General features: G+C 44.7%; 1 protein-coding gene across 1 annotated transcript; it reads right to left on the bottom strand.

Annotated features, from left to right (window-relative positions):
* Positions 1 to 11,662: 11,662 nt before the first annotated feature.
* On the bottom strand, positions 11,663 to 22,404 carry il17ra1a (interleukin 17 receptor A1a). Its single transcript, XM_038274854.1, has 11 exons — positions 22,182 to 22,404; positions 18,580 to 18,604; positions 18,149 to 18,295; positions 17,903 to 18,024; positions 16,980 to 17,106; positions 16,791 to 16,838; positions 16,575 to 16,717; positions 15,239 to 15,313; positions 15,092 to 15,161; positions 13,501 to 13,608; positions 11,663 to 13,411 (listed from the first exon to the last, which is right to left on the bottom strand). The coding sequence occupies exons 1-11, from the start codon at positions 22,275 to 22,277 to the stop codon at positions 12,072 to 12,074; spliced, it is 2,301 nt and encodes a 766-aa protein (XP_038130782.1). The 5' UTR covers positions 22,278 to 22,404; the 3' UTR covers positions 11,663 to 12,071.
* Positions 22,405 to 24,743: the final 2,339 nt, after the last annotated feature.

Here is a 24,743-nt window from a genome sequence, read left to right on the forward strand (position 1 = left end):
TGGTTAAGGAGACTAATTGGGCGGTAATTTGAACAGTCTAGTTTGCCTTTGCCTTCTTTTGGTATAACTGTTATCATTGTTTCCCTCCAGGAGGGAGGAATTTGTCCCCCGTTTTATTTTTGGTCAGAGCTTCATTTTCTTCACACGTTACAGTAGGCAGCTGTAGTTCATTCAGTATTGTATTGGTTTCGTCCATTCCTTCTTGTTCTTTTGGAGCATATAGATTTTGGTAGTATTTCTCAAAGCATTTTCTTATTTCTGTACTTTTATAGGTAACTTTTTTGTCATGATTTTATCTAAGGCTCGGACCCACATGCAGTGAAGCCAAACAGAGAGACGCAGAGTAAAAGTTCAACAGGTTTTATTGAAGAATGTTTTTGAGTTCGGTGCAGAGTTCCTCCAAACTCTGCTCGGCCTGTCATGATGGGTTATAGAACCTAGCCCATATGCAGATCACTCGGAGGCAGGAGAAAAGTTCAAAGGTTTATTTATAAGGAATGTAAAAATAATTAAAACAGGTCCTGGGTTAGGGAGACTGATCTGGAATAGGTTCACCGCTGATCTGGAGATGAGCAGAGCTGCAGAGAGGGGGGGAACCTTGTGGATCCAGAGGCAGTTGGCAGACCGAGGGCTGAGGGCTAGCAGAGGTTGAGCTGAGTGCAGGCAGGAGGAGAACTGAGAGCTAGGCTGAGGCAGTCTGAGTGCTGGCGGGCAGGTTCCAGGTTGGGAACACAGTGCAGGCAGGAGGAGAGCTGAGAGCTAGGCTGAGGCAGTCTGAGTGCTGGCGGGCAGGTTCCAGGTTGGGAACACAGTGCAGGCAGGAGGAGAGCTGAGAGCTGGGCTGAGGCAGTCTGAGTGCTGGCTAGCAGACTCCAGGTTTGCTTCTCTCTCTCTCCTGAGAGCTGGGTTGAGACGGTCAGAGTGCAGGGCTTACTGTGTGCTTGCAGGCAGATCACAGACAGAGTCTCTCTCCTAGTTTTCCTCTGAGGGCGGGCAGGCAGATACTGACAGAAGAGGCCCTCCAGAGTTCAACAGAGAGCAGGCAGGCAGATCACAGCAGAGATAACTCTCCAGAGTTACTGGTAGTCAGGCAGGTTATATCTGTGAGACAGAAAGGGGAAACAGGATCAGGCTTGGATCATAAAAAGTCAGAAGACTCAGACAGGCAGGTTGGCTCAGGTTTTGCTAACCATTACTGGCAAACACTCTGGCGCTGGAGTGTTAGTCTCCTCCTCCTTAAGTAGGCCCAAGGCTGATGAGGAGATGAAAGACAGGTGTTGCAGGTGAGCACAAGCCCTCAGGAAGGGATCCTTGGCGCCCTCTGGTGGGCAAGCCTCCGGATCCCAACACGGCCGGGAACTGGAAGACGAGGGGAAGACAGACTGTTAGATTCAGGCTGAGAGGGAAATTGGAGTGGTTAATCTTGAAGGAGAGGATTTGTTGCCACTCACGTTTCCAGAGAAGAAGAGACACGTAGACTCCAGTCTGTGCGTTGGTCTTCCAGAGTTTGTTTGATTCGGTGGAGGGCAGAACAGGGTTTACCCAGAACTCGGACAGAGTGGAATAATGCAGCCACTGGTTGCAACTCAGTTTTCCTGTGGTACTTGAACGGGTCGTGGTGAAGATGACTTCCTTACTCAGAGAGTGATCTCAGCGTGCTCAAAGGTGGCTGGATCCAAACCTCCTGTTTGGAATCCGTCGCTCAGTGTAAGACTCAGTTGATCCCACTTGGGAGAAGGCGGTCTGAAAAGGTCCAGTTTGCAGGAAGGCTTCCTGCCGAAAGGCAAAGAACAAACAAAGTTGAGTTTCAGGGAGAAACAAGCGCTCAGTAAAACTCAATGTGATCTCAGCTTGGCTAGAGGACAAAAACTCAAAATGCAAAAACTCAGATTAGACTCAGAATAAACAAGGCTTGGCTAGAGTACCCCAAACTGGCAAACACTCTGGCGTCGAAGTAGTGGTAACCAGCAGCTTAAGAGCAGTCCGGTGATGAGGCAACAGCTTGCAGGTGTGTGAGGAGGCGAACCAGAGCCAGGCGCCTCCTGGTGGTAGAAGGGAGAAACACAAAATACAAGACAAACAGACGAACACAAAAACTGGGATCCTGACATTTTTTGCTTATTGGTTCTCTGATTTTGTATATAGTTCTTTCCTCCTGTTGTTTTTTTAGTCTGTATGCTAGAAATTTGGATGACTTTGGGCCTATTTCATAGTAACTCTGTCTTAGAAATAGAAGTTTCTTCTGTATATTGGACAGTAGTTCTTGATTAATTTCCTCTCTGATTTGTTTCATTTTTGATAAAGTTTCTATATCTACTTTGTTTTTATGTTTTTTCTCTAGTTCAGCCAGTTCACTTTCCAAATTATTAAATTTTTCTTGCCTAGTTTTTTTAAAAGGGGGGATTTTGCTATTAATTTTCCTCTCAGGAAAGCTTTACAGGCGTCCCATAATCAGTGATGGGCAGTAGCGCCGCTACATGTAGCGAAGCTATTAGTTTAACTACATGTTCCAGTAGCTTGACCGTAGCGTCGCTGCTTTATTTATCAAGTAACTTTCCTGTAGTGACGTTATTGCTTTGATCAAGTAGCGACGTAGCGTCCACAAACGCTACAAAATCCAGGGCATAACTAAGTAATGAAACCAGGTTTTCTATTTTGAAACAACAATCAGCCACAAAACTACTGTAAATAGCAGTTTCAGCTGACGCTCTTATAAGTGGCGTAGTAGCACAGGCACACTCAGTAGGGTTAAACAAGCGCACCCTTTCCGAGGCTGTCGTTCTATTGGCTGGAAAGGTTGCTAGGCGACGATCCAACTGCAATCCGAGAGAGAGCAAAAAAAATCCGCAAGCAGAGCCTACGGGTTTGCGAGCGTATCTGAGACTCGAGCAGAGTGCGGTTTGTGTGCGAAGAGAAGGAGGCAAGCAAGAGGAGAAAATATCTGTGCAAGAAGCATTAAAGGTATACTATGCAACCGGTGTTGATTTTCCAGCGAGGCTCCCCCCAGAGGGCGAATGTAAAAGTGCACTGTCGTAAATATGCACAGCTGTTCTCCTGGTTTCTCCGTCAAGCCAGGCGCGGTTGTTTTGAGCTTAGCAGACAGGCGAACGCAACGAATGTAAATGTTGTTTACATAAATCTGTTTTTAGGCTTTGCACAGATAAGATTTTTTATTTATGGAGGAACAGCTCTACCGTATATAAAATAAATACATAAATAAATATTCAATAAATAAATAAATAAGCATTCAATTAATTGCCCCCAAAAATACAATGAATAAATATCCATCCATCTTCTTTACACGCTTGTCCCAAGTGGGGTCGCGAGGGGTGCTGGTGCCTATCTCCAGCAGTCAATGGGCGAGAGGCAGGATACACCCAGGACAGGTCGCCAGTCCATCGCAGGGCAACACAGAGACACACAGGACAAACAACCATTCAAGCACACACTCACACCTAAGGACAATTTAGAGAAGCCCCTAAGGACAATTTAGAGAAGCCAATTAACCTAACAGTCATGTTTTTGGATTGTGGGAGGAAGCCGGAGTACCCGGAGAGAACCCACGCATGCTCAGGTTTCCTGTAGGAATACTACCTCTGCTTTTTCTTTTTTCCTAATATTTTCGCCCTTTTAATCGGGTTAAGAACTCCTTTTACGTTTGGAATCTGATCTTCTTTTCTCTAAGGACCCGCTTCACTTCCAGGTATTCACGTCGCCGTTTTAACACGTCTGGGGCATAATCATGGTCCACTATGACTCTTTTCCCCGCCAGTGTGAAGCCTTTCTTTTGCCAGGCTCGTTTTAGAATCTCGTCTTTAACCTTAGCTGTGGCGAATTTCACAATGATTGAGCGTGGGGGGGCTTCAGGCGGAGCTCTGGGTCCCAGAGAGCGGTGTGCTCTTTCAATGCTCAGGTCTAGTGATGTCGGTATATCCAGTTTATCTCGGAGTAGATTCTCTATGAAGGCTGAAATAGACGGTGAGCTATCTTCAGCGCCCTCGGCGATGCCGTGGAACCTTAAGTTTTCCCGTCTCCATCTCCCCTCGAGCTCCACCAGTTTAGCCTCGAACTCATCTTGCGTTTTACTTAGCGCCACCGGCGCCTCTTCGAGCTGCTGAATCTTGTTCTCCGCTTCCAATATGCGTGTTTCTGCCTCGTCCAGCCTTCTGTTGGTGTTCATAATCTCCTCTTTAACCTCTCGGAAGCCCTCGTTATTTTCTCGACATGATTCTCTTAGCTCTTGGAGGATAATTTGTAGGTTAGCTGTCTCACTAGCTAAATCATTAGCTGCTAATGATGCTTCTGAGTCAGAGAGGTTATCCATACCTTCCTCGTTCGGTTCTTCATCTCTTAACATCGACTGTCGAGACATCAGAGAACTCTTTGATTTGGACTTGGGCATTTCCACTCAGTTTTGAGGTTATTTAATATCCCGTATTTGCAAAGAACCTGTGATTTTTTTTAATATGTCGGGGAGCCACTTGGTTAGGCTGTCTCCATCTTGCCTGCTCACCCGGAAGTCTTTATATATTTTTTAACAAAACACAATTATTAACATATTCACATGTTTACATTTATACATATATACATCCATGTATTGATCTCTTCATTCCAGAGTCCAGGCTAACATGTACGGTGTGGGCTGTCGTTACTCTGGGCCATCAGCTATCTGTATTTTCCACAGTCAGACTTGAACCCTGTCTTTATCTCTTATCATATTTTTTCTAAGTCCAGCTTTGTGAAACAGACCTGGGGTTTAACTCCTGGGTGTTTAGATCAGATCGACGGATGAAATCAAACATTATCCGTGTCGTCTTTTGGCGCAGCTCTTCCCACTCGGTGACACAGGAAACAGGATTGGGTTCAGTCGTTTCCTGATTCCAGCTGCAGGAAACCTGCAGTTCTGCATAGGGGACATTTTCTTTACCTATGCTTCTTTCGTTCTTTCACGAGTTGTTTTATCTTCTTTACCCATTTTTCTTGGGGGTTAAAAGGGAGCTTGGCTGGTGGCTTATTCACTGGGGGTGGCTCTGTGGTCCCAGTAGAGCCCAGGATCTTTTCCACCTTGGTTTGTGAAGGGAAGCTTGATGCCTGCCTCACTGGGGAACCCTTGGAGGCCGTTGAAGGCTGGCAGGCTTTTACACATTTCAAGGACCAACTGGATGTCTGCTGCCAGGAAGAACTCTGGGAGCCGATGGGGGGCAGCAGTGGCTCGGTTGGGGGAAGCGCAGCACCACCCTGACTTGCTATCTCTGTCTGCCTGGAAAAACTCTGCCAAACCCCAGAGGCACGGAAAGCTGATGTTTCATCAGAGTTCGATGAAATCCTTGGGCGCTTTGTTGGTGGCTCTGCAGGAGGGAAATTATCGATCTGACTATCTATTCTCCTTTTGACAGGCAAAGCTGACACCTGCTGCTTGAATCCACCCAAGGACCACTTTTCTTTGGGTTCAGATTGTAATTCCTGCCATCTGGATGATGTAGTCCACTGAGTCTGACTGGCTGTTGCTCCAACCTGACTGAGAGTGTTTGTTTGCAGATGGAAGCTACCTGTCTGCTGCTCAGAGAAACTCTGACCGCCATCAGGTGTGCCAGACCGAGCTTTTCCAGTTGAATTCACTGCTAACTTGGATTTCTGGGTGTCGTAGGCTGGGTACCAATACTGGGTTCCAGCGTAAACGCAAAGGCAGCAAAAGGAGCAAACACAAGAGCAGCAACGCCGTGGGATAAAGCCTGGCTTAGGAATGCGCTGATATGCCTGCGTTGGATCCTGAGACCCCTTCAGATCAGTCTTTGTCACAGTGTACCGCTCGTCATCAAAGAAACAAGAACAAAGGGTGAAAGGTTTTGGTACTGACACCTTTCCAGCCAGATCTGGAACAGCGGTTTTAGCCAAAGTAGAGCTTGCAGCATTATAGTAACAAGCGCATTTAGTTAATGAAGGGGTTTCATCTACAGGCACAGTTATTATCTTTAGTTTTAAACCTTCTTGTGGGATGACAGCCGAACTGTATCTTGGCTCAATTTGGGCACAATTGCACGAACAGCGGGCCTTTTTTAAGTTCTGACTCTGGGCTTCAGGTTGGCTGGGATCAGTGGCTGGAACTCCCAACCAGTCACAGTCCGAAGAAGATGAACTGGATTCTTGGTTGGCAAACATCCTACAAGAATAAAACAATCTAGTGTTAGCTGCTCTATGCTGTAAAACACACAGAGAGTTTAGAAAAAACTGTTTTTTTACTGCTAAAGTAACCTTCCTACCTGTTACTTGACACCTGAACTATACCAGTAACTCAGAAGATGTTGGCTCTAAACCCTCCAGTGAGATTAAAGCAATAAAAGCAACAAAAAGCAGCTGTTTCTGTGCTAAAGCAGTTTCTCTAAGTGATATTTGACCAGTTTAGGAACCAGAGAAACACAAACTAAGAGTTGCTCCTTTGCTAAGAAATGAGAACTGAAGGTCTGTTCTACTCCTGTCAGTTATGACAGAGTTCTAGAATGACGTCACAATCTTTTTTTTTCTTTCCTTTTCCCCTTGATTTCGAGTATTAAAGAGGCGTGGTTAGTGTTTGGGGTGTTGCTAGGCAACAGGCCAGGTGCTTCTGCTCTCGGTTGGGACTAAAATATGACCTTATTTGGACATAGTGGCCAAGTTAATAAACAGTGAATAATTAAAGGAGCAATTAACAGAGCTGGTTATAAACGGCATCTATTGACTGACAGCATGAGCGCCAGTGTCCCCTCAGAGCTGCGCGTTCTCGGCGCACAATAAAACCTCTGCAGCTCAGAAAAAAACTAAATCCAACATCAACTGTAAATCAATCAGACCGATATATATTTTTTCTCTATTATTTGAATCAATCGTTTTATAACCTGAAACCAAACGATGAAAATAGGAGAAGCAGCTGTTGTTCCCACCGCGCTTCCTCACATAGAGGAGAAACTGAGCGCAGTCTTTACCAGCTCACATTAAATATAATAATAATAATAATAATAATAATAATAATAATAATAATAATAATAATAATAATAATAATAATAATGGAATAGATTGATCATTATCAGCTGTTGAACGTGTCTCCAGTTTCAGTCTTAAAGCGTCTCATCCTGCAGGATGTTCCAGCTGCTTTGCTTCATTAAACAGAATTGAACTGCTCTGGCCTTTGATCTAATGCCAGTTTTATATTTCCCTATTCAATCAGTTTTACCATAAAGATGAATATATTTAAGAGCTGATTTGGATGAAAGTGTTTAAAAGAACTGCAGCGTCCTTTAAGAAAAGTTCATCAATGTTCTTATTCAGCGGATCAAAGAGCTCCAGGTGGATAAATCAATAATCCCACAGGAAGGAGACTGTGTGGCCCAGATTATTTAGCAGTCTAGGCTTCCAGAACAATGAAGCTCACAGGTTTCTAACAGCCCTGCTGTCCAACAAGCACCTGTAGGTGCACCTGTTCACCGCGCAGCGCCATCCTCCATGGGACTTTCATCAATTAAACCATGAAGCCAAAACATCATCAGGAGCCAATCAGCACGTTCTGCTGCCTGCAGCTCTTAGATTTCTACTTTTCAATTTTTCCAATTCAACTTATGAAACCAAAATCGTAACAATCTCCTTTTCTTCCTATGTATGATGGGATATGGTCTCCAAATGGTTCAACAGAAAAAGAATAAATTTAAAACACCAAAGCCTGCATTTAAAAAAGAAAGTCGCTTTAACATCATTTATGATCCATTCTTTATTCATGAAAAATACTGATGGAGAAGATTCTAGGATTTGTCTTTCTACCTATCTGTGTGTTTATTAATGAGTTCATGCTGATAACTAAAAGGTTGTTGCATTTGTAATAATCACACAATTTCGGTCAATATAATTTATTTTTAGATGCTTTCGTTGGCATTTAAATAAACTATACACCCATCTTCCTCCTCTTATCCAGGGTCGGGTCGCCGGGGCAGCAGCTTAAGAAGGGAGGCCCAGACCAGACTTGGGCAATGTGGAGTCAACAAGTCATCTCCATGTCATGTATTTGTTCTACCCAGCCACTGAAGCAGGTGAGTCCAATCTTCACCGTGAATTAAGCTGTGCAGATTGGACTCACCTGGTTAATTGGCTGGGTAGATTAAATACATGACACGGAGATGACTTGTTGACTCCACATTGCCCATGTCTGGCCCAGACTTCCCTCTCCCCAGCCACTTCTTCTAGCCCCTCAGGAGGAACCCCAAGGCATTCCCAGGCCAGCCGAGAAACATAGTCTCTTCAGCGTGTCCTGGGTGTTCCCCGGGGCCTCCCCCCGGTGGGACGTGCCCGGAACACCTCACCAGGGAGGCGTCCAGGAGGCATCCTAACCAGATGCCCGAGCCACCTCAACTGGCTCCTCTCGATGTGGAGAAGCAGCGGCTCTGACAGAGCTTCTCACCCTATCTCAAAGGGAGAGCCCAGCAACCCTACGGGGGAAACCCATTTCGGCCGCTTGTATCTGCGATCTCGTTCTTTCGGTCATGACCCAGGGTTCATGGCCATAGATGAAGGTAGGAACGTAGATCGACCGGTAAATCGAGAGCTTCGCTTTTTGACTCAGCTTCACCACTACGGACCGCTACAGCGTACGCTTCATGGCAGACGCTGCGCCAATCCGCCTGTCGATCTCCTGCTCCCTTCGTCCCTCGTTCATGAACAAGATCCCGAGATACTTAAAATCCTCCACTTGGGGCAGGACACTCCCCCCGACCCGGAGAAGGCACTCTACCCTTTTCCGGCTCAAGACCATGGCCTCGGATTTGGAGGCACTGATCCCCATCCCGGCCGCTTCACACTCGGCTGCGAACCGATCCAGCGAGAGCGGCAGATCACGACCTGATGAAGCCAATAGAACCACATCATCTGCAAAAAGCAGAGACACAATCCTAAGGCTACCAAAACGGATCCCCTCAACACTTTGGCTGCGCCTAGAAAATTCTGTCCATGAAGGTAATGAACAGAATCCGTGACAAAGGGCAGCCCTGGCGGAGTCCAACTCTCACCGGAAACGAGGCAATGCGAACCAGACTCTGACACCAGTCATACAGGGACCTGACAGCCCATATCAAAGGGCCCGGCACCCGTACTCCCGGAGAACCCCCCACAGGGCCCCCCGAGGGACATGGTCGAACGCCTTCTCCAAGTCCACAAAGCACATGTAGACCCACCGACCCACAACGTCCCGAGTCGAGGTCAGCAGCACATCATCCCCACTATAAACAGTGTTGGTGCTGCACCGCTTCCCCCTCCTGAGACGCTGGATGGTGGACCAGAATCGCTTCGGAGCCGTATGGAAGTCTTTCTCCATGGCCTCTCCAAACTCCACCCACACCCGAGTTTTTGCCTCGGCAACCACCCGAGCCGCATGCTGCTTCGCCCGCCGCCGGTACCCATCAGCTGATTTCGGAGTCCCACAGGCCAAAAAGGCCTTATAGGACTCCTTCAACCTGACAGCATCCCTCACCGGAGGTGTCCACCAACGGTTTCGAGGGTTGCTACCACGACAGGCACCGACAACCTTGTGGCCGCAGCTCAGATAAGCCGCCTCGACAATGGAGGAACGGAACATGGTCCACTCGGACTCAATGTCCCCCACCTCCCCCGGGATATGTTCGAAGTTCTGCTGGAGATGAGAGTTAAAGCCCCGCCTAACAGGGGACTCCGCCAGACGTTCCCAGCAGACCCTCACAACACGTTTGGGCCTGCCAGGTCTGACCGGCATCCTCCCCCACCACCGGAGCCAACTCACCACCAGGTAGTGGTCAGTGGAAAGCTCCGCACCTCTCTTCACCTGAGTGTCCAAGACATACGGCCGCAAGTCCGATAAAACGATGACAAAGTCGATCATCAACTGCTGTTCGGCCCGTAAGCACAGACAACAGTCAGAACCCGCCCCCCCACCCGTAGGCGGAGGGAGGCTACCCTCTCGTTCACCGGGGTGAACCCCAACGTACAGGCGCCGAGATGGGGCGCAACAAGTATGCCCACTCCTGCCCGGAGCCTCTCACCATGGGCAACTCAAGAGTGGAAGTATGTCCAGCCCCCCTCAAGGAGACTGGTTCCAGAACCAGAAGTTGAGGTGAGACCGACTATTTCTAGCCGGAACCTCTCAGCCTCTCACACTAGCTCCGGCTGCTTCCCCACCAGCGAGGTGACAAAAATGAGAAATCTCCTGAGAAATCTCCTGTCCAGGGGTGATGCTGAGAAACTAGCCCATGCATTTGTTACTTCAAGGCTGGACTATTGTAATTCTTTACTATCAGGAAGTCCACAAACTGTAGTTAAAAGCCTTCAGCTGATCCAAATGGAAGAAAGATCTTTTAGTTATCAGGCTCCTCTCCTGTGGAACCAACTACCAGTTTTAGTCCGTGAGGCAGACACCCTGTCTACTTTTAAGGCTAGGCTTAAAACTTTCCTTTTTGATAAAGCTTCTAGTTAGAGTGGCTCAGGTTATCCTGAGCTATCTCTATAGTTATGCTGCTATAGGCTTAGACTGCTGGAGGACATAGGGACCCCTTTTTCATCATTCTATCTCTATTCTCCCACTCTGCAGAATCTGTTAGTTCAATCTCTAACGTTCTGCTCTCTCTGCTTTTTCTCATAGTAGCTTCATCTGGTCTGTTCCTGTTTGGCTGTGACTCCATCCTGGAGAGAAATATCAGCTGTGCTGCTGCCATCAACACCTTTGTTTCTAGATGTTGGAGCTTGCCTGTTTTTCAGTGTAGTCCTGTTTCTCTGACTGTGACTAACTGGATGTGCTCTCTTCATCCTCTGACATGGGAGCTGGCTCGGAGCTCGTCTGCCTGGCTGTGTGTTTTCCTGTGGAGCTGGTTGACAGTTGCCTTCTGTATCTATGCTTCTTTTTCTATGTCTGCTTCTGTCTCCTTGAACACCAGTCGGCCTCAGCAGATGGCCGCTCACACTGAGCCTGGTTCTGCTGGAGGTTTCTTCCTGTTCAAAGGGAGTTTTTCCTTTCCACTGTCGCTACAAGCATGCTTAGTGTGAGGGATTGCTGAAGAGTCAATGAGTCGATGCAATCAACTGGTTTTCCTTAGATAGAAAACTTTGAATCAATCTGACTGGATGATCTGGTGAACTAGAAAGTGCTTTGAGATGACGTGTTGTGAATTGGTGCTATAGAAATAAAATGAATTGAATTGGGTTTTGTTTTGTTTTTGACCCTTTAATAGATATATGAGGTCAATTTTTATTTATGGACATAATCCTTCAAGTAGAGCATGAAACGGGCCTTGAAAGTCAGCCCGAAACCGACCCAAGTCCGAAAGAACCAGGCCCGTGCCCGGCCCGTTATGATTGACAGCTTCGTAGAGCCCGACCTGTTTGCAGCCCGACATTTTTCAATTGTGCGCATTAAGGGCTAATCTCCGTTTCACTTCTGTAACATCCATTTTGCATTCATCGCGTATAGATCGAACGTTATCACATGATCATTTATTTGCCGCGCATATAACGGTTTAAAGCCCGAGCCCGGCCCGAATGAAATAATAAAAAGTACAGCCCGAACCCGGCAGGACCTCTCGGGTCCCGTCGGGTTCGGGCTAATATTCCCTGCTCTACCTTCAAGTGAAACAATTTTGTAATTTTCAGATGAAAAGTGAAATAAAAGAACAAAAGCAGGCACATTTGTCTTGATTATTATTATAGGATTTAAAAGAACCATAAACAGTCAAGACTTTCAGCCTCCATCTGTACAGTAAATATAAACACCATTTACAAAACACACCAATATAAACAATGATGCAGGAAAGCTACAGTTTGAAAGCATCATATTAGGATTGTGATATAAGAATGGATTCAGAAGCAGACTCAGAAGCAAGAGAACCAAAAGCTCCAAAACCAAAGGAAAAAACTGTTTGTCATCTATAAACAAATACAATTAAATAGACATGTTGCCTCATGAGTAGCTGAATGTGAGTCTGTGTGTGAAAAACACATTAGAGAACATATTACTGAGATCTCCAAGAACGATGAGCTCAAGTTGCTAAAAAGCTTGTGCTGTCTGCCAGAGTGAAGGTCCTGCAGTCCCATCAGGTGCTTTCAGGACATACGGAGGAGTAATCAGAATGAAACAGCGCCTCCTGCAGTCTGACCAAAGACTTCAGTGGATCCTCTTGAACAGGAGCTTCAGGCTGGGAGGACATCTTGGAGATGTAGCCTTGGTCAGACCCACTGCTTGAACGTGGGGCGGTTGGCTCTAAGAGTTCCTCCTCCATTTCCACTGGGCGTCTCTGCACTGGAAAGTCATCCAGGCTTGGTGAGGAACCTCTCTCATCGTCCTCCGTACAGTTCTGAAGTGAGGATGGTTCCCTGAGCGAAACCAAGTTCTGTTGAAGCAAAGGTTGTTTCCCCAGAACCGGCTGGGCTATGTACAGAGACTCTGCCGTGGAGCGCTGGGGGTCTGCTATTAACACCTCCACCTGGCTGGGTTGGTAGAGAGGCCTGCAGTCAGAACTCACATCTGGTACCAGTTCAGCCACTGAGGACAGCTGATGCTCTGGGTTTAAATGAGGCGTAAGGATGTGAACAGAGTTGATCTCTTCCTTCGTATCAACGCTGTGAACGTAGACTGGAAGCTGATCTCTGATTGGAGGGATGCACTCAAGGACAGGAGGGGTCTGCAGTGGTGGGAGGAGCTGGTTGGTCTCAGAAAGGACTTCCTCCACATCGCCAACCACCTCCTTTGCGAACCAATTGGGGTCCTCTATCTGATAGGCGTGGAAGGTTTCTATGGCATCTCTGAGGGCTTTACCTGAGGCACAGTTGAAGTATTCATCCACTCCGATTCCCTCGATGTGATTGACATGGCCCGGCTGATACCTCTCGATGTCTAAGATGCGGAAGTAGAGTTCCTCAAAGTGCTTCATCAGGATGTATTTGATTCCAATGTCAAAGACGGAAGGTACGTCTCTCTCACTGCAGATGTCCTCAAAGTAAGCCACCATGTATTTCCCCAACATGCCCGCCTGGTGCAGGTCCGGCAGGAAGAGATTGAGAAAGGGAGTCAGCATGTCATCTGTAGGAGACAGCAGATCCTGCTTCAGAGTCACCCGACCATGACCACACATGGCCTTCCACTTGGCCTGAACGCCAGGAGAGCAAAGCACCAGGATCTTGTCCGACGGGTCCAGCTGCTGCCGCTGCCACTCCAGCCAGCGGAGACGACCCAACATGCTGACGGAGGAGTTGTCCAGCAGGTCTACAACCACCTGGGTGCCACATTTGTCCTGGAGAAAGGCGCATAGTTTGAGCACTACGTCCTTGTAGAGGCTGTGGTCATGGGAGTAAATGACCATCACTTTGGGAGCTTGTTTGAGCTGCACCCGCAGTACTCCACCTTCTTCTTTAGATTCAATGTTGGGACGTTTACCTAAAGGCAGATAAGACAATCTATAAGCATTGTCCTTCAGACCACAAACACACAAAGTTTAAAAAGATTAAAGTATTGGGGTTTCATACCATGTTTTCTGCAAAGGATGCACATTATTACTGCCACTATGATGAACATGGCCACGCCTCCAACAGCCCCATACCAGGACGTCAGGGAACGTGTCTGGGTGGTGTTCGCTGTAGGAAAGAAATTATAGTTCTATATGTTATATTCGGCTAATAACATATTAACTACTTGAAATAAGATGAGGGATTTTTTTGTTGTTGCTTATTCTAAATATAAATCATCTAATATTGGTAAATGACCTACCTGCTCAAATGGAGGCATAATAAACCCTTTTTACAAGAAAACCGATTAATATGTCGATTTTTGTAGTTTATGCTTTCAGCACAGGGACCCTAACAGGGGCCGGGTGGGTGGGGGGGTGAACCATTACACAGTACTAGGCAGTTGCCTAGGACCCCAAATTTTCCCAAGAGCAGTGTTGCTAACTTAGCGCTTTAGTCGCTATATTTAGCCACTAGAACTTTGATTTCTAAAAAGCTCCTAGCGCCAAATCTAGAGACTTTTTTCTACTACTGGAGACTTTGGAGACAACATCTAAAAGCAGCGAACTCTGCTCTCCAGAGCGAGTAGATTGGTAACCCCGCCTCCTGCTCTCCTCTATCTTGTCAAAGAGTCAAAACCTAGAACAGATAATGGATGTCTATTCTATTAACATTTCTCTATCTGTAGAATGGGTCTGTTTTAGTAGCCTGGTGAGACCATCCTGATCTCGCGAGCTTTCAAGGTTTCACTCGCAGATCAGTCTGGAGACTCTCCGTTAAAGAAAATTTGGGGCCGTTCACCAAACGAACGTCCAATCAGCATTGGCTTTGAGGCGGGTTGAGGTGTGACGCAACGAGAAGCGCGACAGTTCAGTCTAAAGAATATGGCGGCTTCCGCCGATGAAACTAGCGTTAGCGTGGCTATCGAGCAAGTTTTATCGGAATTACAGAGTATTTCTTCACTAAAAGAAGAGCAAAACACTGCTCTGGAGGCTTTTCTCAGAGGAAAAGATGTTTTTGCTCTTCTCCCGACTGGTTTCGGCAAGAGTTTGATCTATCAATTGGCTCCTCTTCGTCGTCCCTCTGTTAGTACGTCATATGCTTCGTTGATCTGATTGGTTTATTTGGCCCGTCTATCACCAACATAGGCCAATCAGCTAACCAGTATTTTCACCCCTTCCCAAAATTACTTCAACGGAAGGTTTCCAGATGGATATGGGGAGCAAATCCATCTGGCGGAGTCAGGTTACTGTTTTATGTGTTGTCTTCTGAATTCAGAAGACAACACATTTGCCTTTGCCTAGGGCCCCAAATTTCCTAAATCCACTCCTGGTTATATGTACGCTGGTTGGAATTTTCTTTCCAAATGTACTTTCATTTTGTCGTTCAAATCAACAACCAATGCTGAGCTGCCTTTGGAAGGTAATTTACTGTAGACATCTGTGTTAGTACAAATGTGGGGAACATTAAGACTGATTTAAACAAACATCGACCAATAATTATTATTCCAACCTTAAACTTTCCACATTTCATAAAAACAACCTTTCTAAAGAGTTGGACATCAACTGGAGTTGGATGGGGATTAAAAGAGTTTGTTTAAAATGTTCAATACCTTGACAAACGCTGTGACTTGTTTTGTGACGAGTGCAGTCATTTCCACATTTCAGGAAATAAGGTTTAATCTGCAGGAGAACAAAAGTCAAAGGTAAGATAAAAGGTGCAGAATTTGAGATCTGTGGGAGAAATGAAGGCCGTTTACCTCTGCATCAAACAGGCAGCAGGATCTGGGCCATTTATCAAGGCTGAACTTTACATTTACGCTCCCCTGTTTGTCCTGAGGAGGGAAATGTATACTAGCATTACACAGATGTACGCAGATATGTGTATAAATAAATAAATATATGTGTATATTTGTACAGTTTTTGCCATGAAATGCAGAAATGATGCTGATCCGCAGTGAGATGGAGCTGCTTTGTAGCTCTCTATCCTGAAGCCAAACAAATAGAAGTGGGATTATAAGCTCACTATAGTGAACCGCGCTGCCTTGGCAATTTGTGCTGAAGGTCCTAGAAAGAAAAGGCGACGACGCATTTGGAAAAAGGACGTGGCTGTGCAGGCGCGGCTGCTGCGGTCCATCAATTTTACAGACGGAGCTGCATTTCACTCATTGCATCCATGCCATGCTGCTGTGTTTACATCAGAGAGGAAGAATAAAAAGAAGAATCCTTCTTTGCTCCCTGAGCGATTTGCCCACAATAGTCGGGGGAAAATCAAACATGTTTGATGTGCTCTCTTCATCCTCTGACATGGGAGCTGGCTCGGAGCTCGTCTGCCTGGCTGTGTGTTTCCTGGACGGGGCCGCCTGTGGAGCTGGTTGACAGTTGCCTTTTGTATCTATGCTTCTTTTTCTATGTCTGCTTCTGTCTCCTTGAACCCCAGTGGGCCTCAGCAGATGGCCGCTCACACTGAGCCTGGTTCTGCTGGAGGTTTCTTTCTGTTCAAAGGGAGTTTTTCCTCTCCACTGTCGCTACAAGCATGCTTAGTGTGAGGGATTGCTGAAGAGTCAATGAGTCGATGCAATCAGCTGGTTTTCCTTAGATAGAAAACTTTGAATCAATCTGACTGGATGATCTGGTTAAATTTTCTGTGTTGCCATCAGTTATAAAACTAAGAAAATTAAATCTAAGGAAGTTATTATCCAGAATTCTAGAAAATGTTCCTTTAATTTGCATTACTTTTACTTTTGTACTTTAGTTTTTTTTTTTTTTTTTTTTTGTTAGTTTTACGCTCCAGTAAAAAGCTGAATTTAATACTTTAACTTCTACAAAACTGTTTTTAAACTGTAGGATTTATACTGAAGTAATAAACAGACTTCTGTCCTTTTAAGTTAAGCCTAAATAAACCAATTGATCAATTGCATTTCAAAGATATTAGATTTGATAATAAGAAATTAATCTTCTTCATTCAGCAGCTGCAGCCAGTTTTCAGCAGGTTCTCCAAAGAGTTGATGAACATGATCATTCCCACTCATTCATGTAGACGTTTGGAAGCGGCTCCCTTATAAAATCGGTGATAGGCGTGAGGTTGGGTCTCACCGTTTTCACACTGAGGTTCTCTGTGATGGAGCCACATTTCATGATAACCAGGTACTCCTTAGACAGGACGTGAGGGCTGAAGCGGACCGCCAGGGAGCCGTGGGCGGTCCCATCAAAGCTGATGTTAGGCTCCCACAGGCTGCCTGCAGGGATAGGATGGATTATTAGAAGCTTTAACACTTTAAACTTCACTGAAGAGGAAGACGTTTAACTCACCTCCCTCAATGCAAAACTGGGTCATCTTCATTTTGCTCTGTCCGCAGTCTTAAAGAACAGACCACAAGTCATCCATTTATTCAGCAGGAAAAACAATAACACAGTTTGGCAGGAAATGACCAAAAAAAAGGAAGGAATTCTGTGCCTGAGGCAGTGTGGATCTCCCCACCTCCTCCTGGACCGACTCACCTGGGACCCGGATGTCTCTGCTGACGTCGATGCTGCTGTGGCCCTGCTCTGGTTTGGGGATGTTGTAAACGGACACGGCGTACTGCTCACCAGGATTCAGCACCAGCGCAGCGGACGAGAACGACCACTGGAACCAATTGGAAACACGACAGGACAATTTTTAGAGACTGAACCAGAAACCCCCCGAAGCTGCAGCTTTGATCACCTTCACTACGTCGGTTCAAATCCATTCCCTGGAAATCCCTTCATTATACTGGATTTACTTTCTAAAAGTGTCACTCAGGTGTTTTCTTCTTCATCAGGGATTATCTGGAATAGTTTCTCCTAACAGGCCAGACTACCTTTATTCAACATTTTACTGTTTTCTTCAGCTGTCTGCAGTGTGTTTGGGTTAACTGGAAACCTTCACAGCTTTCAGTTAGAGAGGGAAAATCAGAACAACATGGAGCTGTTTATGATCATCTTTGTTCTCATCTTTGCAAAGATCAATAAAGTCAATAACCATCCATCCTTTATTTAACTGGTGCAGAGTTGAACACTTCTTTCCTTTATCACCATTTCATTGGTTTCATATAAACTCCAGAGATAAAGACGATGCACAAACATTTAACAATGTTTGCAGAGGTGGAAATGAAACTATCAACCAAACCAACTTAATTTCTTAGACTGTGTCTGGCTGTTAGCTACCTGCTAAACATCTGTTAGCTGCAAGCTAAACAGCTGTTAGCCACCTGCTAAACAGCTGTTAGCCGCAAGCTAAACAGCTGATAGCTGCAAGCTAAACATCTGTTAGCAGCCAGCTAAACAGCTGATAGCTGCCTGCTAAACACCTGTTAGCAGCCAGCTAAACAGCTGTTTAGCTGCTAAAAGATTCTAACTAAGGCAGAGCTTTGTTTTCTGTGTTTTCTTTCATAGAGCCTCACCTTCTCTCCTGACGGGCTCCTCATCTCCAGTTTGTCTTTCAAAGAATATCGCAGACACATCTGCTGGTTGGTGGACTTCACAAGAAGATGAAGCTCAGTGGCCTTCAGGAAACTAATGCTACCTGTTGAGAGATGCAGATGTTAGTTTCTGTGTTCACAGGGTTCAGGTGGAAGACATTTAACACATGCATACTGAAATATTGAAGAACAAAATCCTGCTAAAAACCAGGAGACAGACGGACTCACCATCGTCCTTCAATGTCCAGTTGGCCTGAAGGACCGGCTGCAGGTGTCCTGCATCATCTAGTCTGGTGTCTATTGACACCTGGAGATCTGCAGGTTCGCTGGGGGTGTACCTGTGGCTCACCAGCCACCCAGGGTCCATGCAGTTACCTGCAGACACAAACAGGCATGCAAAGGTTATAGACAGCTTGTTTTGGGTTTAACTGTAAAATGATTTAACACGGCTTAATATTCTACATATTAGATGTGATTCTTGTCTAGATATAGAAAAATATAGAAAATAGGGATATTTTCTGTTACAAGAATCTCACATTAAAAAAGGTAAGCACTTCTAAACCTTTTCAAAATAATAAAAAAAAACCTTCAAAGTAAAACAAGTATAACAATCAATGATCAAAGAATATAGTGTCCTATGGTGATGTAAAAAAACTTACTGTATTTAGTTGTACAATTCACATCCTGTATCAGGAACAAAGAGAACAAATGTTATTCTTAGACATTCAAAGGATAAAAATGAAGGCAGATTAACTCAGATTTTATTCCCTAGGCTTTAATGACCCGGTAATAAACATCTGGGTCCGTATTCACAAATAAAACGTCAGAAAACAGTAACCCTGAGGAACGCCATTTTAAAGAGGATTGAAGAATTTCTCAGAAAACTAAACATATTTCCCTCCTTGTTCCTCACAAAGTATTAATAATATTTTTTAAATATATTTTTATCATTGAGAATATTATACAGTTTCAAATTAGGGCTGGGCAATTCATTTCATTTTGCAATTTAATAAAACCCAATTTTCAAATCGCAAAGGCATTCAATTTTAATCACACTTTACTTAATAATAGTAAGACACATTTCCAACTCCAGCCCTTTAGGTGGCGCTAAGACGCTTAGAGTGGGTTTGTCCGGCACAGAATGGTAGATAGTTTTGCGGCTAGCCTGCAGGTTTGTGCACGCAAGTAAAAGCAAACACTTTTTCCACACAAAGGCAGCAATACTCTTAAAGTGGGTTTACCACCAAAAAGAAGGAGGGAGAGAAAGTTGCAGAAAGCACAGAAATGATAGTAGAAGTGAAGCCTTTCGGACTTCCAGGTAAAAGTAAAATCCCCTTTAAATATAAAACTTTAAATAAAATGGGAATATCGTAATAAGTGGAGAGGGCACACTGAAAATCTGTAAGAAAAATGAGAGAGAAGTGCTGGAATCAGAGAATACGAAGAAACGAAGAAATGGTAGAAGGACCAGTGAACATCAGCAGCGCGAGAAAAAAACACCTGGAGGATTGAAGCTGAATCATGTCTGATGAAAACAGCATCAGCACTAAGCACGGTGGTGGCGGGGTCATGATTTTAACACAAGTCTTTCATTAACAGCTCCTCTCTACACTAAAGGGTCAAATGTGAAGGTCCAGCTGGGTCATCAGCAGCAAACGGTGGGGAGTGGTGGGGAAAGGTGGGGCGCGGTGTTTTTCAGGGGGACAGAAAAATAAAAATGATTGTGATGAAAACCTGGTCATATCCTAGTATGGCGGAAGTTTTAAGGTGACTTTAGTTTTTAGAGTCACTAAAGCTGAATGATTAAATTGGTCTAAATCAATTATCATCAGTTATATGCTATATCTGTTTGGAGATGGATACACTAATGCTACGTTCAGACCGGACGCAGCAAAAGCAGCAAAATCGCGTCTGCTGCTTAATTTTTGCTGCTTGTACCAGTTAGTTCTGACGCGCGGCTGAAGCAGCTTTGCTGCTCTGGCTGCGCGGTGCAAAAGTGTGTCTGACACGCGTTGGGCGGAGCTTCACTATTCTTTCTCTGCCTTGCAGCTATATTTGCTGTGATCAGTGGGAATAAAGTAGTTTTAATATGTTTTTAAGTGAGAAAATACACCTGAAAACGTAATCAGTGCCGTCAGTTCATCCAGATTACAATCCTGCCTCCCGATGTCGGAGCCGCTCAGACCCCCACATACCAGCGGTGCGCCGACAGTAGGAATCCCTTCATCAGCAGCCTCTGGCCGGGTCGCCTCCTCGCGGTTTACCGCGGCGGCTGGTAGGTGTTTTTCATCTAAATAATCCGATCTGCAGGCACCAGAATAATAAAAGCGAACATATTCTGCCGGCAGATGTATGCATTTTAAGTTAATTATGCGTTAATAAACTGTTTAAGAGGAGTGATCATCAGCACTGTGTCTCTCTCCCTGCAGCTCCCAGATCAGTTTCTCTGATTGGTTGACGCGGCGCGTCGAGCAGCAAAAATTCAATTTTTCCATCTCGAGCAGCAGCGTCAGATGCTTAAACGCGCCCGACGCGCTGCTTCAGCTGCTCAGACGCGCTGCACCTGCTGCTCAAAACGCGCCGCGGGACCTTTTGCCGCGCCTTGACGCGCGTCAACCATTGACTTTGCATGTAAACTCGCTGCTTCTGTTGCGCCAGCTGCCCCCGGTGTGAACGCAGCATTAGATAGAGAGGATTGCTTTAGAGAGGGCTCCATCTAAAATAAGTGCAATAATCTGCCAATGCTGTGATACAATCACACTTCTTGAAATCATGATAAATATTCTTATAACAAGGAGAATATAAACCTCAAAATTCTTTCATGTGATTTATTTTGGTATGACAGCAAAAAGTCGTAAAAGTAAGGAGTTCTTTAAATTAGCAGGTAAATAACATCATCTGCCAAAGAAAATTGTTTTTTCCTTCAAAATAAGATAATTACAAATTAACTACCTGAAATAAGATGAAGGATTTTTTGTTGTTGCTTATTTTAAATTTAAATCATCTTATATTGGTCAATTAGCTACCTGCTCAAATGGAGACATAATACAGTCTTTTTACAAGAAAATGTATTTATATGTCAATTTTTGTAGTTTATGCTTTCAGTACAGAGATCCCAACAGGGCCGGGGGGGTTTTACCATTAGATAATACCAGGCAGCTGCATAAAACTCTGTTTCCATGTATGGTTAATACAACTATTCCTTATTTCTGCACATTTATTATGTTTTTGATATAAATCCTTTGGCTAAAATACCATCAGGACTCTGATAATATTAAGTGTGTCTCAGCCCCCCCCCCTTCAGTGTCCACCATATTGGATCAGTCCATTTGCTGCACATGTTCAGAAAGGTCCAAACAGACAGCAGCAAACCATTTGAAAACAAACCATGCAAAGAGCAGTGTTGCCAACTTAGCGCTTTAGTCGCTATATTTAGCCACTTTTCAGACCCCTCTAGCACTTTGATTTCTAAAAAGCTCCTAGCGCCAAATCTAGAGACTTTTTTCTGCTACTGGAGACTTTGGAGACAACATCTAAAAGCAGCGAACTCTGCTCTCCAGAGCCAGTAGATTGGTAACCCCGCCTCCTGCTCTCCTCTATCTTGTCTGCTGTCATGATTCATGCAGCTATTATTTCATCCAAATGAAAAATGGAGAACAGATAAGCAGATCATGGCTTGTCTACAGTGAAAAGAAGGACTGGGTTATTTACTTTGGCCTTTTTGGAAACACAGGAAGGAGCAATCAGCTAAGTGAGCTTAGTGCTTGGAAACAATCTTTCATTCCTTTAGAGACAGCATGAAAAGACAGCTGAGTACAAAACATAGAGAGGAAAACAAGAAGAAAAGGGACAAGAAGAGAGGGACACAACCTAGAACAGATAATGGATGTCTATTCTATTAACATTTCTCTATCTGTAGAATGGGGCTGTTTAATGTGTTGTCTTCTCAGTTCAGAGGGGCCCCTGCTTGTCTTTGCCTAGGGCCCCACATTTCCTAAATCCTCCCCGGACCAGGGCCTGTCCTCTAGAGGCGCTGGCCCCCTGTTGGCCCCAGGCTAGAACCGCCTATGTCAGCAGCAGCTTCCAGGTTCTAGACGCAGAAAAAGTCTAAAAACCTGATTAATGGAGAAAGAGGAGCCGCGGGTTTAAATTCTAACAGTTTGATCAAACCTGACTTTTTATTCTAAAAAATAAATAGTTTAATAAAAGGAAAGAGCTGAGATAAGTGGGAACAGCTCAGGGCCCCTCGTGTGGCTCTTACCTGTCGGGAGCAGGTGAGGGCCCCCTCAGACAGAATGCCCACAGCGGCGCAGCCCGCGGCCCCCAGCAGGAGCAGCAGCGCAGGGAAGGAGCTCATGATGAGCGCTCAGCCGGAGCCATTCGGTCACACCAGCAGCTAAACACGCAGAAAACAAGGTTCCTACAGTCTGACGCAGGTGTTCACTTCCTGCTGCGCTGCGGGGAAATTCCCCGCGCGCTCTACCGGAACGTCTTCCTCATGCTGCGTTCAATAACCTTTGGAAATTAGTCTTACCGATTCAATTAACCTTACTGTTTATTCTTTTGTCATTTAGATAATCTAAAATGAAGCTTGTTTGAGATTTAATTATCTGCGCATGAATCTTTTAGCATCAGGCAGCAAATGTTTCCAAGTTCAAAGTCCAAAGTTTTATTTTTCCATTTCTCTTTTCGTCACTATTACTGAACAAAACCAGCTGGGTCCATGGTGACAGTGAACGCCTCACAGAGACTTCAGTTATGGAATTTGATCCTGTTATTTTTTTCTATCCACCTGTGAATAAATTATGAACCACTCAGCTGCTTCCTTGTTCAGGATTCTCTGTAAATAGCATTACCTTAGTCTAGTTAAAGTGTGACCTCAGCATGCCTGTTCTGCTTCTTTACTTTCAATATCAAAGCTGTACCTCACTGCTTACAGCTCAGCGTTTAACGCAGCAGTGAAACAGAAAAGTCTGCGTTTAACTGTGCTGAAAGCAGTACTTCAGTCTCACTTTCGGAAAGTAACAAAGTACATTACTGTACTTTATTACTGTAATTAAGTAGTTTGTTTTTTAAAATATCTTTCCTGTAATTAAGTACTTTTTTGAGTACTTCTAACTTTCCTCCTCTTCCAGGAAGCTGTTAGTTCCTTGTTCCTTTTGGTTCAGCTCAGCTTTTTAATCCTCTGCTGCTGTTTTTCATCCATCATGGCGGATAGCAGCCATTAGGACTGAATCTGGACGCCACTGATCTATAGATCTAATGACGTTACACAGATGAAAGAAACTCAAAGTGGCCATGGCCACCCGTGGCTTTATTTATTTATTTCAGTTTATTTCTACAGCACCAATTCACACCATGTCATCTCAGGTCACATTACGGTTCACCAGATCATCCAGTCAGATTGATTCAAAGTTTTCTATCTAAGGAAAACCAGCTGATTGCATTGACTCATTGACTCTTCAGCAATCCCTCACACTAAGCATGCTTGTAGCGACAGTGGAGAGGAAAAACTCCCTTTGAACAGAAAGAAACCTCCAGCTGAACCAGGCTCAGTGTGAGCGGCCATCTGCTGAGGCCGACTGGGGTTCAAGGAGACAGAAGCAGACATAGAAAAAGAAGCATAGATACAAAAGACAACTGTCAACCAGCTCCACAGGCGGCCCCGTCCAGGAAACACACAGCCAGGCAGACGAGCTCCGAGTTTGAGTCTCATATGGACAAGGCCTTGTATTGCTTGGAAACATGCCTTGTCCATATAAGGGCCGGATTTATCAAGATCCAATTTTGCGTGCAGTAATTTGCGCTCGCAAACTGGAATTTTGCGCGAGGGGCTGAACCATGGTTTGCGGGTGATTTAACAAGAGTGATTGCGTAACTTGTGGCAGGCGCAAAACTGTTGGAGACGCCCTATTTAAATGATGGTTTTGCGCGTTTTGTGGTTTGCGGCAAAGTATTTTGTAGTCTGTACAAACTAGTGCATTAAGAAATTTAAATCTTACAGTGACCCCCAACAAAAAAAAAAATAAAAATAAGTAAATATATATATATATATATATATATATATATATATATATATATATATATATATATATATATATATATATATATATATATATATATATATATATATATATATATATATATATTTATAAATTGGCAACCTTTATTCCCTAAGGTGGTATGTGCTGCAGTAAAAAAAAAAAAAAAAAAAAAAAACAGGTGTTTTGTATTGGCCTGTGACTGTGGATGAGATCCCCGCAGCATTTGGCACGTTGCTCCACAGGAGCAGGGGGAGAACCCCGACCCCGTCGGACAGCACTTCTGAAAAAACGAGATTACGAGATCCCAGCTCTCGCTGCAACCGTACGCTGGAATGACCCAGATGCAAAAAAGTGCAATGTTGCAAGGAGTTTTGTGATATCTGGTATTGCGTGGGTCCTCCTTGCGGCTGGCTCCAAATCCATTCGGAGTTCCCCCAACAGCTCCAAAATGGCAATGCTGGATAAACGATATGTTTTGATGATCGTTTCCTCGTTCATTGCAAAAATATTCACACGGAGTGAAAAAATGCGTTCTCTGCGTCTCCTTGCTTCATTTCCATGTCTCCTTCTTGCCACAATAACCGCTGCCATGTGTGCGCAATTACGCATACAGAATATTTGCACCTTCTTTTGAAACGTGTTAAATATAGAGTCAGATACCGTTAGCAAAATTGCGTTCAAGTTTGATAAATCACTTTGCGAGTGCTAAATTAATATATTTACATGTTCTCCTCCCACAAGACGCACTTTAGCGTGTAAACGCCCCATATTGCATATTC

This window comes from Cyprinodon tularosa, unplaced genomic scaffold, assembly GCF_016077235.1.
Source record: "Cyprinodon tularosa strain WSP-4 unplaced genomic scaffold, ASM1607723v1 ctg934, whole genome shotgun sequence".
NCBI lineage: Eukaryota > Metazoa > Chordata > Actinopteri > Cyprinodontiformes > Cyprinodontidae > Cyprinodon > Cyprinodon tularosa.